Here is a 19,894-nt window from a genome sequence, read left to right on the forward strand (position 1 = left end):
CTGACATGCTGAACGCAACCTGCATTTCAGTGTGCTGCTGTCAAATTCATGGCCCTGAATTAGAGAAGGGAAGAAGAAGGTTTTAATATTGACTTTCCATGGCCTCATTTTTTTTGCCTTCCAAAATACTAATATCCTTCTCCTGGGCTTTCCATATAATATACAGCCATTGCTCAGTGATAAGCTGTTTGAGACCCTTCACTATTTTATTCTTCAGCAAGTTTCAAACTTAAGTCTTCTCTTTCTGAACACTTCATACCATTGCTCTACACCACTTACTCACAGTGGGCATATCTACATACACACTTTAATGCACATTAAAGTGTCAAAAATGTGCTTTTTAGTTAATGCACATTAAAATAGGCAAATGCACGTTAATCATCACTTAAACACCATGCTGTTTAATTAATATTCATTTATAGACAGGCTAATGCACTTTTTCCTGGTACCTCACAATGGAGGTACTTGATTTAGTGTGCATTAACTAAAGCATGTTAATGCATGTGCAGATGCACCCGGTTACAGCCATTTTCATCTCCTTGCCCCACAGCCACCTGCAAATCGCTGTTTGGATACATCTCCTACAAACATTTCCACATCTCTTTCAAGCTTTCCCTCCATATGGGGAACCCTTATTGAAAAGACCCATTAAGTGCTGCCCTTCATATCCTAGGTATCTTTAGTCAAATTTTTTTTTTACTCAGTCCTTACCCATCGAAACCTCCCATTCCTTCAGTGAATGAATAGAAACCTACAGCCTGGGGACTTGATGGAAGATTAACTAATCCTTACTTGATTAAAAACATAAATGAATAGAATGGCAACTCTGGCCTGCAAACATGAGGTTTCTCTTTTGTTAGTACAGTCAAGGGGCCAGAAAAGCCATTGTGTTTTAAAGAGATTTGTGGGTAAAGTGACACAGCCAAAAGGACAGAAATGCAGCTGACATTGGTAACTTCAATAAGAACAGGGATTAAACTGAAGCATGAGCAGTAATACCAATCCTCACTATACAGAGACTGGTTGAGTCTCCAGAGAGTTTACTTTTTGAGAAGGAAAATAATATAATGAAAGGGATTCTTCTGTCTCACCACAATAGTGTTGCTTCTAGTTGTATTTCAGAGAGCCTAATGAAATATCTCAACACCTGAGTTGTGCTTTTGTCAATTAGCATTGCCAGTATTTATTAGCACTGGCAGTGAAGGTCATTCTATATTTAAGTGACTATGGTTTTATGGGAGGGAGGGCACTGTGTTGAAGGCAGAAGAGGAAGAACAGGAAGAAATTTCTATGTCTGAAAAAAATGTAAACTCAATAGTCTACACTTAAACCTTAAAGCATGCTGTTATCCTTTTAACAGCTATAAATATATTACAGTGTTTATCTACTTCTCATACCACACATACACCCTGGTGTGGATTGAATGTTGGTGGTATAGTCATTACTAAAAAGAAAATGTATTAATGTCTCAAAACTACAGTGAGGCAAGAGGAGGAGTGGGCAGGGTAGCAGCCCAGGGTGCTGCTTGGGAGGGGAGGGGACACAAAAATAGCTGCCACTACATCTAGTCAGTGCTGGACCAGGGACCAGGGCTGTCCTGCTATGCCTCTATAATAAACAATAGGGTTCTATTGTGAACTCTTTGTGACAGGGAGTGTGATTTTCTTTTATGTATGGCAACACCTAACACATTACCGGTGGCAAGTTAAAGGGTGTTTTTGATGTTTAGGGCATTGGTTCTGGTAGTTGTGCATAAGGGTTGTTCCTGAAGTTTCTTAAAAATAGATTAGTCAAACACTTGCCCGGAGTGATGATTTAGATAGGGACAGTGCTGGGTCCCTATCCGGCAGGATGTTGGACTAGATGACCTCCTAAGGTTCCTTAGAGCCCTACTTTCCTAATTCCATAATGGTACCATAAAGTAGATGGTAGTTTAAAAGGTTGACTGTAGATACGCTGAGAGTATTCTCCAAAGTTTTGTTAGAAATACCTAACACTGTTACATTCCAAAGCTTAAGATTTTCTTTCCGGGAGTATTTTTATGAGCCCTGGCAATAAGTTATCTCTGGCAAGGTCAGCTGAGCAAAATTATCCAGGAGTGTGAAGCCCAACTTAATCAGACCTTGGGAAACAATCCAACCCTTGTCTTCTATATGCTTAGTGAATGTTAACAAGTTAAGGGTCACAGCCAAACTAATATGGAAACTAGCAGCATTTTGTACTACAATATTCTAACTGATAATCCAAGATTAGTTTTAAGCAGCGGGTATCTGTACCTATAACACAGTGGTAGCTGTCTTTGAGAATGCCATGATTTCAATAGCTGTGCTTCCTTGGACCTTCAGCTCAGTGAGGTTCTGTTGCCATGCTCTTGGGTTGGAAATAGCAGGGATAGATGCAGACTTAGCTGTATCTTAGCAGTTTGATGGAAGAACGGAGAATAGAGAGGGATAAATGCAGCAGCAGTGTTTAAAAAGTCTTTTATTTGGCCAAATTAATAATCTCATTTCAGCAATACTTAATATCCCTGCTACTTTGCAGTATTCTCTCCTCCTTTCTTTGGGTGTGGAAATGTATTGCACTTTTACAGTAACTTCTCTTGCAGTGTCAAACTAATACACACTAATGCAGTGTCAGCCCCAAACTAGCTCATCACAGAAAACTCTCTGCATAAATTCTTGCAACATGACTTGAAGATTTGAACACACTAAACAACGGGTCAAAAGAGGGAGAATCCTGCAATAAGGACCCTCCTCTGAAAATGTCCTGTCCTTGTTTCCTTCACCTCCCTCATCCCACTGTGCTGATGTGCAAATATGGAGACCATTTGGAAAAACACTCCTGTTTATATCAGTTGCCATGGCAGTACATAGGGATATCTCTTGGGTCCTAAAACCCCAAGCCTTGTAGGCTTTTTTGTCTCCAGAATAAACTGAACAACATTCAGAACTGACAAGAAGGGAAGTTCACCCTTCAGATTTTGATCGAGGTCGCCGTGGTTAAACTGCTGTTAACGGTGACATGGGATCATGACTTTAGAGAAGAAAACTCCTATGTCCCCATGTGGCTCCCAGCATAACATAGAACACAGTCCTTCTACATTAACTGTAGTTTTTTGATCCATTTTCACATGGAGAAAATTGGCATAATCTGGTTCTTTTACTTCATCATCTTCCTTTTAGTTTTGATCAACGTTTTGTTTTGTGTGTACAAAAAAGGGCTCAATTGTCCAAAGTTTGCCTCGTAGCTGTTTGCGACACGTTGGTATGTGAATGGACTTCAAGAGAGGAAGCACTGCCATTTTTCTCTTTAAGGCATGATTGTTCATTTAATAGAAGGAGATGAGACAGAAAGCAAGAGATCATAATGAACAGAAACTCTGTTCCTAGACTGAGTTAAGTAATGTAGAGTACGTCAGATTTCTCCTGGGTGTGTCTTTTTTTCTTCTTCCTACATCTCAAAAATAATGTCATATTTGGCAAGAAAAGAGCTTCTCATTCCTACATATGAAAAGAAAACATGTCTTGAACTCTGATTGAAAAGCCACTGTGTACATGCAGACTAGTGGCTGAGACTGCTCTGGCTCTCAAAGCCCCAGGAGATGTGGTAAGGCCACTCTACGTCTCTTTTGAAAATAATGAAAGGGGACTCTATTACTATGTACAGACATACTCCAATGAATTTGTTCCAGAGCAGCGTAATGCTACAGGGTTATTGACCTTGTGTCCCAGACAGTGAGAAGGAACGGGGGACAAATCAACAAGAATTCTTTATATGAAATGACTAATGAGTTAAATTGATATACTCTGAAACCAAATGAATATGTCTTCACCTCATCTTTTTTCTTTTGGCGGGGGGCAATGCTTAAAAAAAAACCAAACCTGAGGATAACATTAAGTAGGGAGTGGGAAAGTATTGATTGAATAATGGGTTCCCATAGAATACCTGGTCTGGTGATATCTTTGATCTAAAGCAGAGGCAGCTGACTTTTTTTGGCAATCCTGTCACAAATTAGCCTTGCATCTTCCCTGAGTGCCACTATAATCTCCTTCCCCTGCCTGAGCTGCTGTTCTGCTTTATGCTCCTGGCCTGGTCTGTCCGTGCAGCTTGTCCCTCCTTAATCTGCCATGTGATGACACAGAGGTTGTCCATGCCACTTTGGCATGCAGGTAAATATGCAGGTTGACCCACGCTTTTCTAAGGTATACAAATCAAGTGATCTTCTGGGACAAAGTATATGATTGTTTTCTCCATTAAGATTAAAACTACTCACAGAAACCAGCATGAAAATAAGAACCATGCTTCTCACACCTTTTTTTTTAATATTTGGGTAAATCCATAGATGTTGGTGGGAGAGTCCTCCTGATTTATATAAAGGAATGATTGGACAATTATGGTTAGAAATGGGTGAGCTCTAGCTAGACAGCTTGCCTGGAAGATGTGGGTGGTCCAGCAGAATTTGGAACGAAGGAATCTTAAAGCTGGAATCTTTGGCAGGATACGGGATACTTGTGTTCCTGCAATTAGGGAGGGGCTAACATATTTCGCCCTTTGTCTCAGAGCAGTCCCAGGGCCTGTACACTGAATTTTTGCAGCATGATCTCACCATAATGATATCTCTGTATATCAAGCATTTATGTTAGGCATTTTAATAATGTCCATTCCTCATACTGCAGAGCTGAAGTAAAATGCACGTAACCTTTGTGGGTAGTTTGACTTGAAAGATGTGCCACCGAAGCACTCCGTTATACATTACAAGGAAAAGGTACTTGCTTCTTTCCATACCTTGCAATGCTTGCTCTTCTTGACAGATTGACAGTAGTCCAGGTCCGTGACACACCTCCGATTCTGTATCTTTTAAAACTAAACCCAGGCAAGCAGGGTCTTGGTAGATTTAAAAATGATGACAATTGACCAACAACCTGTCTGTACCAGCGGTGATTGCTTACTCCATTTATACATGTGCATGGCCATCCCACACTGATTTGGTGATGTTTTGAATCCATTGTGCACTCATTTAGCCCAAGTAAAAATGGTTATTCAAAGCAGTGAATCAGGTCATGTTTATATATCCATTGCATTTACCTTTATGCCATTTACCCTTTATGCCAAACATATTTTCCTTCAAGCAAATTTATAGACATACCTTTAATCCTGTGGCAAAGGTAGTAACTCTCTCACCCTACACTGACAGTAAACTCCCTTATTCAGCTGACCATATTAATAAGTTAACTTACAATTTCTTGACCACTGATAAATCTATAGTTGTGTTATCTCTTCTCTCTTTTTGAACTGGGTTATATAAGACCTTTTTCAAGGGATTCGCAAACTGACTGGACTGCTTATTTTGTGATTTTTGAATTCTTACAAATCTATTACACTGCTGCTGAAAATCAATATTTCATTCTAACTGTAAAAAATAAATAGATAATCTAGGAAAACCTTGATTTGTAGAGGTGTCTAGCTCAGCCTTCCTAAGTCTATGTTATATTGACAAAGAGATGTTGACCTTTCTCTGGCATAGGAAAAAGGAAAGAGATAAAAAATCCACCCAGAATGATATATTCAAACATTATTTGTTCTGTTTTGTCTTTGCAAAGACATACAAATTAAATTACTATTCAGAATGTATCTAGCCACTGATAAAAATATATATATATAATCATACTTGATATAATCAGTAATATAAATTGTAGATTCTCCATTAAATGCAATACATAGCATGAATTATAAAAATAATGTATTGATGTTTTTTGCTCATGTCTTTCTATTAAAAAATGGGGAAGAAGGTCAAGGAAACAATAGGAAAATGTATTGATTTTTCTTCTCTTCTGAAGCCTGTTATCTTACAACTCCATTCAGTCTCATCAATTAGATCATTTTGTCACCTGCTACTTGCTGCAAACCACAAAGGGATGAAGATATAAAAATACAGGTTTCTTTGTGAGATCAAAATTGTTTGCAGATTTCATAGAAATGATACTTGGGGTAACATTTCAGATTCTACTTATACTTCTAAAATATATGATAAGTCAATACAGTGAAATTTAAGAAACAAATATAGATGTAGATGCAGATATTTCAAGACTGTATTTTTCATCTATATTTCCATTCACTCACTAAGTTGAATGGAAGCATTACTACTGTATTTTGTGTGTGGAGACATCACAATAATAAAATAGACATGTCAAGAAAAAAAAGCAAGTTGTTCTCACTCAGCTTCCTAGAAGAATAGTGTTCGCACCATAAAAAATACTTTTGATACTGGCATTTTCATTGGCACAGAACAAGGGTTAAATGAGATATACATTTTACAGGCTCTTCCTTCATGTGGGGGTTATTCAGAAAATGTTGCCAAACTTGCAGTTTTTTACTACAGGTGGTAAATTTTGGGGGACTTATGGCCAATGGAGAGTTATAGCCTATAAGTGTTGAGTTGACTTGTTTGTCCTGCTGCTTGCCAAGTCTTGAGAACCGGAGGGAGAACACACAGATTGTGACTGAAAGAGTAGCCTGTTTGGATGACAAAATTAGCCCTCTGGGGCAGGGGCAGAAATTACACATAATTGATCAGAAACCAGTTCAAATCTGTAACACAACAGAAGTTCAGTGCATATGAACAGCTTTCAAAATGGCCAAAACCAGTGTAAGACAAGCCTTGGATGGATGTCGTAGCTGACTTAACTGATTTAGGTTCAATCAGTTTATTGAACTTCTGTCCCAAATCCCCTCCAGATTCAAGTTGACACTCAGTGCCCAAGTATCTCGGGATGCTTTGCAGCTCCCCTGCAAACTTCCCTTAGCAGGGTGGTTGGGCTAGATTTGGCCCAAGTTGTCTGCATCATCCAAGCAGGGCCTCTTCAGATATGTGACTGCATTACCGGAATCAAAAGTAAATATTTGTTCGCTTGCTTATCAGTTCAGTCTGTGTAGTTTCAACTAAGCTGTGAAGATTGAATCAATTCAGCCTCAGGCTTTTTGACTGTCTGTACTCAGTTAGCATTTCTGTCCTACACTGTGGCCGTGGATAGGAAATGTTATAGGTTTCATTTTATTCCATCCATCCCATAATATCATTCACAGACAAACAGATATACCAGGTTTAACATGTTTTAGGCTTTTCCATAACAAACCTGCTGAGACTGAACTATCATGGTGGGAGGGGTTGAAGAGGGGTCAGAGAGAGAAGGAAGAATGGGACAGAAGAGGAAGTCACTAATTCACTCCTGTGCCTTACTTCAAAAGGGTCCCATATTAATAGCTTCACAGGGATGCTAAGATGACCTCAAAACTCTCCTGAACCTATATTAGGGCAGAGATCTCCTAATGGAGCCTTAAAGAGAAGCCTGTTTCCACCCTCCCATGGAAGGGAACCTGTCTGCCTGTCTGTGGATAGATAGATCATCTAGGATTAATTCAATTGTTAGAATCCAAAGTGCTCTATTTCTTCTCAGACAGGTGCCTTTTCAAGTCAACTAGTTCTGAATATATATATATATATATATATATATTATTCAGTACATATCCTGAAATACAAAATGCCAAAATGCATATACCTATCCCTCATGTTCATTTACTATCCTTTACTTTGTGTATTTTTAATAGAGGATTTACTTTGGAAAGAGTCATTTAGGTGATACCTGTAGTGCAATTTAGAAGTCATACAGTATTTAAACAGACAGAAGGCAGGGTAGAGGTGCACCTTATGGCTAACAGAATCAGAGATATATAGGTTTCACAGCTCACTTCATCAGATGCTAGTATTTAAATAGGAGAACTCCTTTAACATTTGAAGTCTATAAAAGATCAGGGGAATGGCATATGTTTTATGAAAGAGAGTTTTGTGAAGCTTTTGGGTTTTGTTAAAGAAAGACAGAATAATCTGGCCTTTAAAATTAGGTTTCTATGTGCCTGAATCAAATTAGTATTGACTTAATCACTAGGAAAGCCAAGACCAAATTCACTGACCTATTTAACAGGGAAAGCAAAGGTTGCTCTTGTATGCCTATGGCCAGCAGTTGTTTGCATACAAAATACATTATCAGTTTTATTCTGATTGCCATAAGACTATCAAATGCAATGTGCTCAGAAGTTTAATTTGCTGGAAGCCCATTCTACATGGAGTTTACTGCTTCATGGTAATTGGTTGAGTTACAAAAGCAATCAGTAGGATTTATCTTGAAGGTCAGTAAGCTTACTGATCTGATAATTTCAGAAAAAAATCCTATACACCTAAAATACTTTTTATTAATGAAAATCTAGGGGGGTGGAAAGGGAAAGCTGGAGAAAGTTGAGTATATTTCCATCCCCAATGTAATGATTTCCAAATTGTAGGACTTCATTAAATCAGATTTTTTGGGTGGTTCTGTGGTAAAATGTGTTATCTCAAAAGAAGGCTTGTTTGCAATTTTGGGGGATATCCCCTACCTGACATGGGCTGAGGCCCATGTTCTTGGGTTCAGTCCAGAAAAAATGTAAATAAAAATGTTGTGTGGGATTATATTCTCTGAGTTCTGGTACAAGAAGGACTTCTATTTTTCACTTCTGGATAATCTGACGTCCTTGCGGCATGCTATTTTATAGTAATCCTCAGTTTTTCAGCTCTAGTTTAACCAGGTTAATACAGCAAGTGTGTGATTAGTAAGATGACTGAATTTCATCTTACTGCAGCTAAGTAATTTACTAAAATGATTAAGATTACAGAAAAGCTTAATGAGAGCGTAACTTCCAGAATCTTTACTTTCAGTACACCCTAAGAAATTTCAAAGGAGACTAAGGCAGCTGATTTTAATGGGATTTGGTATCTAATTGCCTTAGTTACTAGGGGTGTGCAAAACGGGCCATATTTTATTAGGATTCAGTGCAAATCGGGGACAGTGATTCAATTAGTTGATTTGGATCACTGTCCCAATTTGATTCAGCTGAATCCAAATCTGAAGATTCAGTGCTGATTCGGAGAATCAGTGATATGGCCATAGACACAGCTTTAAATGTTTTTTCTACATACCTTGAGATACCAGGCACAGCTTGTGAATGCTGTGATGCTGGGGCAGATGAGGCGCCACCCGTGTGCTCAGTGGTGAAGCCAGAATGGATTGAAAGTATTTCTGGTCCACTTCCAGGTCCACCACTGAGCACGCTGGGCTCTTCCCCCCCCCGCCATCCACTTGGCTCAATGATCGGCCACAGGGGAACCCGGGGTGCATCCCCAGAGTCAGGATGCACCAATTGCTGAGCTGGGGGGGCATGGGGGGGGGTCCCCCATGCACTCCCCAGTGGACCCAGAAGTGGACCAGAAGTGCTTCTGGTTCATTTCCGAGTCTGTCACCAAGTATGCTGGGGGCTGCCCCATGCTCCTGTGTGATGCTCCATCCGCCCCACCATCTCAGTGTTCACGAGCTGCCTGGTACCTTGATGTATGTAGAAAAAACATATAAAGCTGTGTCTATGTCTGAATCATTGAGTCTCTCTGAATTGAATCAGAGGGTTTTAATTCAATTCAGAGAGTTTAAAGAGTCTCCTGATTCAATTCAGATTTGGAGATTTGGCTGCCAAATCAGCCCGAATCTCTGCCAAATTGAATCAGCAGCTGAAGCTTCACACAGCCCTAGTAGTTACCTTTGAAAAATCCCAGCCTTAATATTTTTTCCAAAGAAAAGAAAAAGAATGAATTTTTTAAGGGAATGCAAAATTAATTTATAGAATCCACAAGTGAGATGAACAAATTCTAATACTCCTTTAATGAGGACCCCAACTTTTTAAACTCTCAAATGAGGAATATGAGCCTTGTTTATTAATATATCTTTTGAATAAAACACTATTGGATTTTATGTATATATTAACATATATACATGTAAAGTGTGTGTGTGTGTGTGTATGTGCATGTATGTATGTGTATATATATACGTATATGTATGTATATATAAAATATTTCAGGATATACATTAGGCTAATATACATTGGTAAGCTGTTACAGCTCTGGTAAAGACAATGGAGCTATGACAGTCTATGCCAGCTGCATCTTCTCCAAAGTTACTTATTAAACATGAGGAAAATTAAACTGACATGTCAAAGTCAAGACAGCATTGCAAAGTTTATTCCCTTTCCTTTTATCAGCAATACACATGTGGCGGACACAGCTGGTAAGTCTACAGCTGATGAAAACTTTCTGTCAAAACAGTTCTCCAGGAGAATATGAGTTCCTACTTCCAGACCAGCCTTTTCAAGGTCTCATAGGCTTCACTATGACTGGTTGCATCACAGAGATTTATTTAATTTTTACTTACTTTTGTTACAGCCTGTAGTCGATTGCATAAATGCTGGTCTGTGGAATAGATCTTTATCTTGGAGAAACAGGTGTAGACCCAATAAAGACAGTGGAGTTAAACAACTTTATCCCAGATGAAAATCTTACTTTGCATGGCATCTAAAAAGTTTGTGCCTATTTGGATGCATAAAGACTATAGGACTGGGATGAGTAGGCTTAATTTTCAAAGTTGTTTTGCTTTGCAGCCATCACTGACTTCATTTGGAATTGAATTCAACGCATGTGAAAACAAAGCCCTACAATGAACAATGCATAACATTATTTACATTTTTTGAATGAGATTTTCTGCTTTAAGCTTTGGCTTTCTATTCTCAACTACAGAGAATATTCCCTTCTTGGTTGCTGCAAATAGAATAATCTGAGTGGAGGCCAAATATTGGCTAAACAAGAAGGATGGCATTAATCTGTTATATTGGTTTTCTCTTCAGAAAAGAACAAAACTAAAGGGCTTTGGTGAGATGGTGTTTGGTTGCTTACATGAAAAATGCTTGTTCTGGTCGTGTAATGGGTATTGCTCTGCACCACAGAAGTCATTGGAGCTGGGCCATTCACTCCAACAGCAGCAGGGTTTATATGACTAAGCAGCTGAATTTAATCAACAAATCTGATAGCACTGTTCAATAGCCATAAACTAAAAATGAAAAATTACCTATATAAGCTTGATTTCATAATTAGATTTTCTTTAAAACTAAATATAATTTGTGATAAGGAGCTAACATTCACTAAAAGGAATTAGGAAAATATTTCCCATCAAAAAAAAAGGTTTCACCTTGAAAATATATAGGGATCCATTTTCAGCGAAGCCCTGTATTAATAAAAATTAGTAAAAAGTGTTTATGTAATTTTTATTTATCTTGTACTGTCATAAACTTTGTCAAGTATCAAGTCTATTGATTAACTTAATATACAGTCTTCCTTAAAAGCCAAAGCTGTAAATAATTATATCCATTAAAAGAATAGACTTCATTAGATGAATGACTAAAGCAATATTTGACTCTTTATGGCTTGTGACTTGTTAACTAACTTGCAAGAACAATGCACTCAAACTTGGAAAAGGAAATTGATTTTAACTCAACAATTGCCTTTTTTTTCCAAACAGGTTTACTTGGAGGCTTTTTTTTTCTGCTATTATTAGACAGAGTTGTATTCAAAGGGTCTTTTATTACAAATAAGGTACAGTTTAAGGGAAAGCAATTGAAATAATTTACTAACTTGTGGTACTTACTCTTACAGAGCTGCAGGAAACCAGGACCTCAGAATATTACAGAATATCCCACAATCCCCTGGACTACAGGATATTATTAATGGATGAAGATCAGGACCGGATCTATGTGGGCAGCAAAGATCATATTCTGTCTTTGAATATTAATAATATAAGCCAGGATCCTCTGACTGTAAGTTTTAAAAATGGATACTTCAAGAATCCAAGGTCTTTTTACAGCCTGCCTTTCTTTTTAAGGGGAAAAAAAAAGTGTGTTGCATTAACCCAGCAGTCGGCAGAAGTCCAGCTCCACACCTTATCGTACAGTTAGTACTTGTTTTATGTGTAACCTAAGATGAAAAACACAGTCAAAGGACTGCCATTCAGAGCACTTTGGTTGACCTGTCTACTTGTTTTGCAGTGATCTGCATGGTTTAGTAACACAAGGAGCAGTCTGTATGAGGCAACTGGCCTGAAATTTTCCACCCCTCACAAAGATTTGAAAGAAACCAATTGCTTCTTAAAAAGAAACCTGTAAATGGCATGAGGATTTTTGAATTTCACCTCTGTGAGGAAGAAATTAGTTCGGTGAATCTGACCTTGGATTAAGTTTCTTTTATTTTCTCCTATGAAGGAAGTCCCCTAGCTGAATCCAGTCCTCTGAACTATTCTGTTTTCACCGTCCATTATGTTTGCTTTATAATTTTCTGTGCTTTTGCTTCTGTGAGGTGAGACAGTCCTCATTTCTGTTCTCAGACAACGCATTCTGAAGTCCCATCTCCATTGTCATCACTACCTGCTTCCATCTCGTTTCACTTAGTAGGCTGCCCAGGACATAAGAAACATTGAATTGCCATTTATTTATTTTTTTCTATTACTCCCCACTGTGATACCGCACAAAATCTCTTGTTGATATTCACTTGCTTCTTTACTACTAAAACACCTATTGAAATCATATCCATGTCTAGCAAAGATGCATAAATGTGAACCCGATTGTCACAAGCTTTGCCGTATCAAGCTAAGCTACCTGAGAGTGTGATTTCCTGTTAGTGACTTTCCTGTTACCAGTTCAGAGTTCAGAATGGATGAACCTAAAAATATTGAAAGTTTAGAGACTGGTCTAGATGAGTATGTGGAGGTTAAGGTGCTTACCTTCAAAGTCTGCTAAATTCATCTGGAAATCACACAAGAACAATCTTTATCATGAAATATGTAGCACTGAAGCCTCTGCTTCTAAAAAACAAACAGTGAACGCTCCCCAGATGGGCCTCTGGTGGGCAAGGCTTTTTTATTTTTAACAAAAATGTGTCTTTTGTCCAGACATTTCACATCTCTGGAAGGTTTGATTCGGGATTAATTCCAAAAAAGTGTAAACACTCAGGGAGGTTTATATTTTGGCCACATTGTTTAATTTACTTTCAATGAGAGAAAAGAGAATTGGATCACATCTTCTGGTGCTATTAGTTGGCTTGTCTTCATTGACTTCAAGGGAACTTGAAGGGAACTTGCTTATTCATAGCAGACAAGGATTGCATCCACAGTTTTATCTATTGCATTTTAAAATACAAAATACTCACTTACTATTGCTTTAAAACTAAAAATGTCTCTTCTAGAACAGTTGATTTAAACTGATATGCAACTACTTCATAAGACAGGTGGGATGATGTTAGAAATACTTTAACTTCAATTTGATAGGAAAACCCTTAACAAAATTGCTGCCCAATTAAAAGGCATAACAGTGGTACAGATGTTGATTTTTGTGAGGTCAGACACACTTAAAAGAAATCTGTTTTCTTATTCAAATAAAATTATATAATATATAATTATTACATGGCAAGAGGGTCACACCCGGAGAGTGGTAGTGGACGGGTTATTTTCAACCTGGAGGGATGTGGGCAGTGGGGTCCCCCAGGGCTCGATCCTCAGGTCCGCACCATTCAACATCTTCATTAGTGACTTGGCCGAGGGGGTAAAAAGCACCCTGTTCAAATTTGCTGATGACACTAAGATGTGGGCACACAAGAAGGAAGCAATAGGCTACAATCAGACCTAGACAGGTTACAAGGGTGGGCGGATGAGAATAGGATGGGATTCAACACAGACAAGTGCAAAGTGATGCATCTGGGGAGGAACAACCGGCACCATACCTACAGGATGGGGAACTCCCTTCTCAGCAGTGCAGAAGCAGAAAAGGATCTTGGAGTCGTCATTGATGCCAAGATGAACATGGGCTGGCAGTGTGGGGAGGCAGTCAGGAAGGCCAACCGCACCTTGTCATGCATCCACAGATGTATCTTGAGCAGGTCCAAGGAGGTGATCCTCCCCCTCTATGCGGCACTGGTCAGGCCACAGCTGGAGTACTGCGTCCAGTTCTGGGCGCTGCACTTCAGGAGGGATGTGGACAGCATGGAGAGGGTCCAGAGGAGGGCCACTCGCATGATCAGGGGGCAGCGGGGCAGGCCCTATGAGGACAGGCTACGGGACCTGAACCTGTTCAGCCTCCACAAGAGAAGGCTGAGGGGGGATCTAGTGGCCTGTTACAAACTAGTCAGAGGGGATCAGCAGGCAGTGGGGGAGTCACTGTTCCCCTGAGCACTGCCAGGAGTGACTAGAAATAATGGTCACAAGCTGGCAGAGGGTAAATTCAGATTAGACATCAGGAGGCGCTACTTCACAGTCAGGGCGGCTAGGATCTGGAACCAACTTCCAAGCGAAGTGCGGCTGGCTCCTACCCTGGGGGTCTTTAAGACAAGGCTGGACAATCACCTCGCTGGGGTCATTTGACCCCAGTACTCTTTCTTGCCATGGCAGGGTCAGATAGATGATCTGCTCAGGTCCCTTCCAACCCTACTAACTATGAAACTATGAAACTAATATTATTTTATTTTATTTTCCAAACAGATTTTCTGGCCAGCATCAGCAAACAAAGTTGAAGAGTGCAAAATGGCTGGCAAAGATCCTACAGTAAGTTAAATACAAACACTCACAACAATTAGATATTTGGCAATTAAGTCAGAGCACCTTGAGAACAGCCAAAAACAAAATCCAAGGGGTGTTTGTTTTTCTTTTTAAATGTTCCTCAGGCAAAATTTGATAAAGTGAAAATTTCAAAAATAAGTATATTTGCATGGTATATTGTTCAGTGTGTGACAATTGGAAAAAATGTACTGCTTATTCTGACTACTTGATCTATGATTTATGTTTTTAGTGATGGATTTCATTAATAGTGGATATGTCTGTTCAGAAGCATATTGTGGACTGCTAAACTAATGATCATTGAAGTGTGTGGACCAGCTGTCAGTATATGGTCTTCTCTTTGAAAGATTATTTGCAAACTGGTAGTGATTATCCTCATTTTCCAGCCACACACAACATTGGCCATAAAACTTTCTTTATGATTTCTGTAAAAAAATCTGAGAATTAACGTTATTTCATTAAACCAGGTAAATGTGACACACTGGCTAGGGACAGAAGCCACACATAAACTAGTTTAAGTGATCAGAAACTGGTTTAAACTGGTAACAGAACAGATGTTCAGTGCACATAAACCAGTTCCAAAATGGCTGAAACTGGTTTAAGATAAACTCAGTTGAATATATTAACAGACTTAACTAATTTAGGTCAAACCAGTTTATGACACTTCTGTCCCCTTCCTGGTTCAAATTAAATCACAGTCTCCCAGTATCCCAATATGCTTTGCAGTGATAGGCTGGGCTATGCTGTCTGCTCCAGAGAGCAGGGCTGGCCCCACCCCTCTGCTTCCTAGCTGGAGCAGTGAGGGCTGGCTCACTGCCCCACCAGGCAAACCCCACCCAGGGACCTGGGGTCAGGGACAGGGTTAAACTTCCCTTCCCCCAAGTACAGAGCTGCCCTGCCAGAGAACCGTGCTCTAGCACCCTCCTCCCCATCTTCTTGTTTAAGCCATTGGAGGCATGCGACCGCATTTCCTGAATCAAAAGTGAATGTTTGTTTATTTGCTTATTGATTCAATCTTTGCAGCTTAGATTAACATGCAAAGACTGAATCAATTCATCCTCAGGCTTTATGACTCTTTGTACTTTGCCACTATAATTACATATGTAAATTAAAACCAATGATATATAGGTCTTCCATCGGTTCCATATTTAGCAGTTGTAAACTAAGGCAGAAGTTCTGCAGTCAGGTGTGTGCAGATCCTGGCTTCAGTAGGGAAATGTTTGTATAGAGATGCCTCCCAGAATGATCGAATTACAAGGTCAGATACCAAGGTCTACATAAACTTGCACTTTTCATACAGATGTACAAATTTTAAGTGGTAAAAAATAGAGTATTTACTTGTAAACAAAATTTATTATTCTTATCAATGTTAGTCAATGGAGCAGCGCCATACCTTTTACCCCTTTTAAAATGAAATGATCCAGTTTTCCATTATATCATGTCTTCAGGCACAATTGTTTTCCCAGAAAAAAGATGTTTAAGCATTAAAGTTTCTAATCTGAAACATTATAATTTTCTCAGTAGCCCTCTTTCAGAGAAAGCTAGTCATTTCTTCTTTTCATTCTGGTTTTGATCCAAAGATAAGTGAAATCAAAGGGAGCCTTTCCAGTAATTGGAATGGTCTTCAAGTCATGCCATCATACTTGTGTACATCCAGGATCATACCTAGACATGTAACCATGAGCATAATATGCTTTTGGAAATAATAAGCATGATCCATTTATGAAGTAAGACAACTTCCCTTTGTTTCAAAGAGATCTGGAGCAGACCCAGTGATTTGATTTTATTAACTGGCCATTTCTTCAAGTCAGTTATCCATGGCTAGTGACATGAAATTCTAGTTTCAGGTACTTTCATATTACAATAAGTCAACAAAATACATATTACAGTAGATTTATGTCTTTTCTACATCTACTCTCATTCAATGTAATTTTGATTTACCAAAAAGGAAAACACAATGTTTGACTGCTGAAGCATAATGTAGACTTTGCTATAAAACCTTGGAAAATAATTTAATCCAGTGCTCCATGACAATAGAATGATTCTTTAAAAATAATTAAATTAAGGTTGTTATGGCAGCATATTCGAGTTCCCTTTCCAGACAGTTATCACAATGAAAAATGTGGATTTTCTAAAGGAGTCTGTATAGCCAACTATGCTAGAATACTTCTTGATGTCATTAGTACTACAGCATGTAAAAACCTGGATCTAGTAGTTTGTTAAATTGCATGAAACATAGAACATACAACATGGAGAGTAGTAGGTGATCACATTTGAACTGAGGGTTATAAGATGGTTTAAGTACTGGGTTTTACTGTAGTTTTTAATATAGAAATCCCATCTGTCTTTTTCAGGCCTCCAAAAATACAGTGATTGTTGTTGGTGTTTGTTTGCTTGTTCGTTTTGTAGCAAGAATACATCTGAATGTGGGAGCTTTGGCCAAGTGGCAATATCTAAAATATGTGCCGTATTAAAGGGGAAGAGGGAGGGGACCCTAATAAATCTCTCCCTGCCCTGTTCCTCAAGAAGCTTCTTTAAATTTGATTTCTCAAGAGTTAAACTTCTATAGCTTTTCTTCAGCCGCAGCATCTTGAGGTGCTTTAGCACTGAGGGCCACATTTCTAAGCATAGCCACTTTTTTACACCTAAAAATACTTGTTGATGTATTTAATTACAGGTTCAATCTTGTAGCTTAAATACTTTAAGACTTCCATTTGCACCCAGATAAAATTTCAGCTACGTTTTTGTACCTGAAGTTCAGAGTACATAAAAAATAACAGACACAAGAGTAGAAACTTAACTCAGCTGGAGCACTGTGTCCACTTCTGGGCACCACACTTCAAGAAGGATGTGGAAAAGCTTGAGAGAGTTCAGAGAAGAGCTACCCATGTGGTTAGCGGCTTGAAGAGCAAGCCATATGAGGAAAGGCTGACAGATATGGGACTGTTCAGCCTAGAAAAGAGAAGACTTCAGGGGGATTTGGTGGCAGCTTACAAATATTTCAGTGGAGAGCATCAGGGGCTAGGTGAACAACTATTCACCAAAGCACTGCAGGAGAAAACCAGGAGGAAGTCATAAACTCCTAGAAGAAGGGTTCAGACTGAATATAAGGAAAAACTTCTTTATGGTTCGTGTGACCAGATGCTGGAATAGACCTCCAGTGGGGTGGTGCAGGCACCTACCCTGGAGCTCATCAAAGGGAGACTGGATGCATATCATCCTGGCATTATTTGACCCCAGCAGTCTTTTCTGCCTAGAGCGAAGGGGCTGGACCCAATGATTTCACGAGGTCCCTTCCAGCCCTAAACTTCTGTGAATGTGTCAGAACAGTTAGAAACATTGACCCTAACAATATGTATCCTTATGGGTTAATAAGTCTTAAAATGCTAAATAAAACAATTTAAAGGGATAGATCTTCATTCTGTTGAAGATAGTGATGGGTTTATTCTAAAAATCAATCATCAAAACCAATGGGGGAAAAAACAATACTAGAATTTGCCATGTATAATTCAATTTTAGTAGCCTGTGTTATGATTTAAATCCTAATGATCTGGTAGAAGTGGAGGAAGAATTAAGACTGGTGATTAAAAATATTCTGTCAGGTATATTAGAATAAAAGTCAAATTCATGTCACTGGAAGTAAATGATAAACAAGTTTGCACTTAGCCGAGTACACTGAAGATCAAAAGAGAAATGTAGAAGGAGATGTTAGAAAAATGTAGCACTTCATACAATCAGCTGTGTATGATGAAAACAGTCAAGTGTAATTCTTGTCAAAGGAGATTAAGAGTCCCAAAGCTTCACTCTGATTGTCTGACTACTGATATGAACTGCCAGAGACATGCTCAGGAACACGAGATGATGCTGAACAATTATCAGCCTTGACAAACAGATTGTTTGCATTCCTACCTAGTGCTGTCTTTTGTGCTATCGTCTAATCTCAAACAAGTCTGATTTTTTAAAAAAGGAGCACAAGAGCAGGAAAGGGCAAATAAGATATTGAAAGATAAAAGCCAGTGAATTTCTTTAGATTGCAAAACGTTATTGATTTATTTAGCTATTTCTTTTAAAGGTGTGCAGTTACAATGCCCTGCCTTGGTATGGTTGGGACTGAAGAAGTGCCAAATTAATCATTTATCAAACGATAGAGAGTTCAGTGGCAGAACACTGGAAAACGTTAGATATGGGCAGGGGATCAAAAGAAAGTTTCCGTCTATCTTGCTGGCCCCAGCCAGTGAGACAAGCATTAACATCTAAGAACACTGATACAAAGCCAAATTTTATAACCTGAGCCAGAAAATCCTCCTGTCACCTCACAGAGTAGACATAAAAGCAGCATTCTTCCCTCTGGCTTGAGGTTACATAGTATGTGTGGGCTAGGTGTACATCTTTGGTTAGTCCTTTACTTTTTATCTGCCCAAAGGATAAATAACCATTTCCTGCATGGAGCTGACTTTGATTTTGAGTGTATTACCCTGAAGCAAATCTGTTTTTGAGCACAACAGTGATTACTGAATGTAGAGAAAAAGAAGGACTCCAGGAAAACTCTTCAGCTCTAGGAAAATACTGCATTTTTGACCAGGCACTCAGAAAATAGCCCATCTAATGTGATGAGTTAACACGTTTCTATGCTGCCCAGGTTTCTTAATGAGGAAGCATCTTTTTGCTAATGTGGAACTGCCGACAGTTGCATAGCCACTTTTCAGGTGCTTTTATAAACAGGTGTCATACCACAGTGCCATTATAGATTGAATAGAAAATGCGAATGTCTGCAGAGATAAATAAAACATAGAGTTTATTGAGGAAGGATTAACTCCATTGACTGGAAGGCGAGTGATGGATGGCCTCGGTTGCTTCTCTGAGCTTATTACACACATACAACTCTTACTGACTTTAGCGGACATTGTGTGGTTGAACATGAAGGCAGGGCCAGGCTCCTGATAAGTGAAATTCTAGAGAAGAAACATCTGTGTGTATAACCTAAAATGAAGCAGCAGCTGATCAGTGTCAAGAAAGGAAGATTGAAGGGAAGGGCATGTTAGGAGGAGATTGGGAGTGAATACTGAGTAATATCGACCTTTGGTTTACATTTTCTTTGTGTACACTGCTTTGAAAATGGAAAAGCAGGTTTTCAGTGTGTGGCAGCATTTCATATCCATGGGAGATTGCTTGTGTTATGAGCAACTCAGACTCAATATTTTGGAGGGAAACTGTCTAGAGAAATTATATGGCCTGTGGGAGCCGTCCCCCCTCCCCCCCCAAACCTCCTCCATCTCAGAATTGCTGGTGTTTAAGAGAAAATCTGTAAAAGGGGAAGAGGCATTTTTTCAGAGACTTCGTTGAAGGCACTGAAGACTAAGGAGAAATGCCTGCTTCTCAAAGGGGCCTCA

The 19,894-nt window shown here is 39.0% G+C and overlaps 1 protein-coding gene across 1 annotated transcript in view; it reads left to right on the plus strand.

Moving 5' to 3' along the window:
* The window catches only part of SEMA3C (semaphorin 3C), a 184,253-nt gene that overhangs the window by 88,715 nt on the left and 75,644 nt on the right, over positions 1–19,894 (plus strand). The window contains exons 3-4 of the mRNA XM_090041896.1: positions 11,561–11,721; positions 14,430–14,492. Of these exons, the coding sequence (XP_089898022.1) occupies positions 11,561–11,721; positions 14,430–14,492 (224 nt within the window). The remainder of the gene's footprint in view (positions 1–11,560; positions 11,722–14,429; positions 14,493–19,894) is intronic.

This window comes from Crocodylus siamensis, chromosome 4 (genome assembly GCF_052110815.1).
Source record: "Crocodylus siamensis isolate JL-2025a chromosome 4, ASM5211081v1, whole genome shotgun sequence".
NCBI classification, from domain to species: domain Eukaryota; kingdom Metazoa; phylum Chordata; order Crocodylia; family Crocodylidae; genus Crocodylus; species Crocodylus siamensis.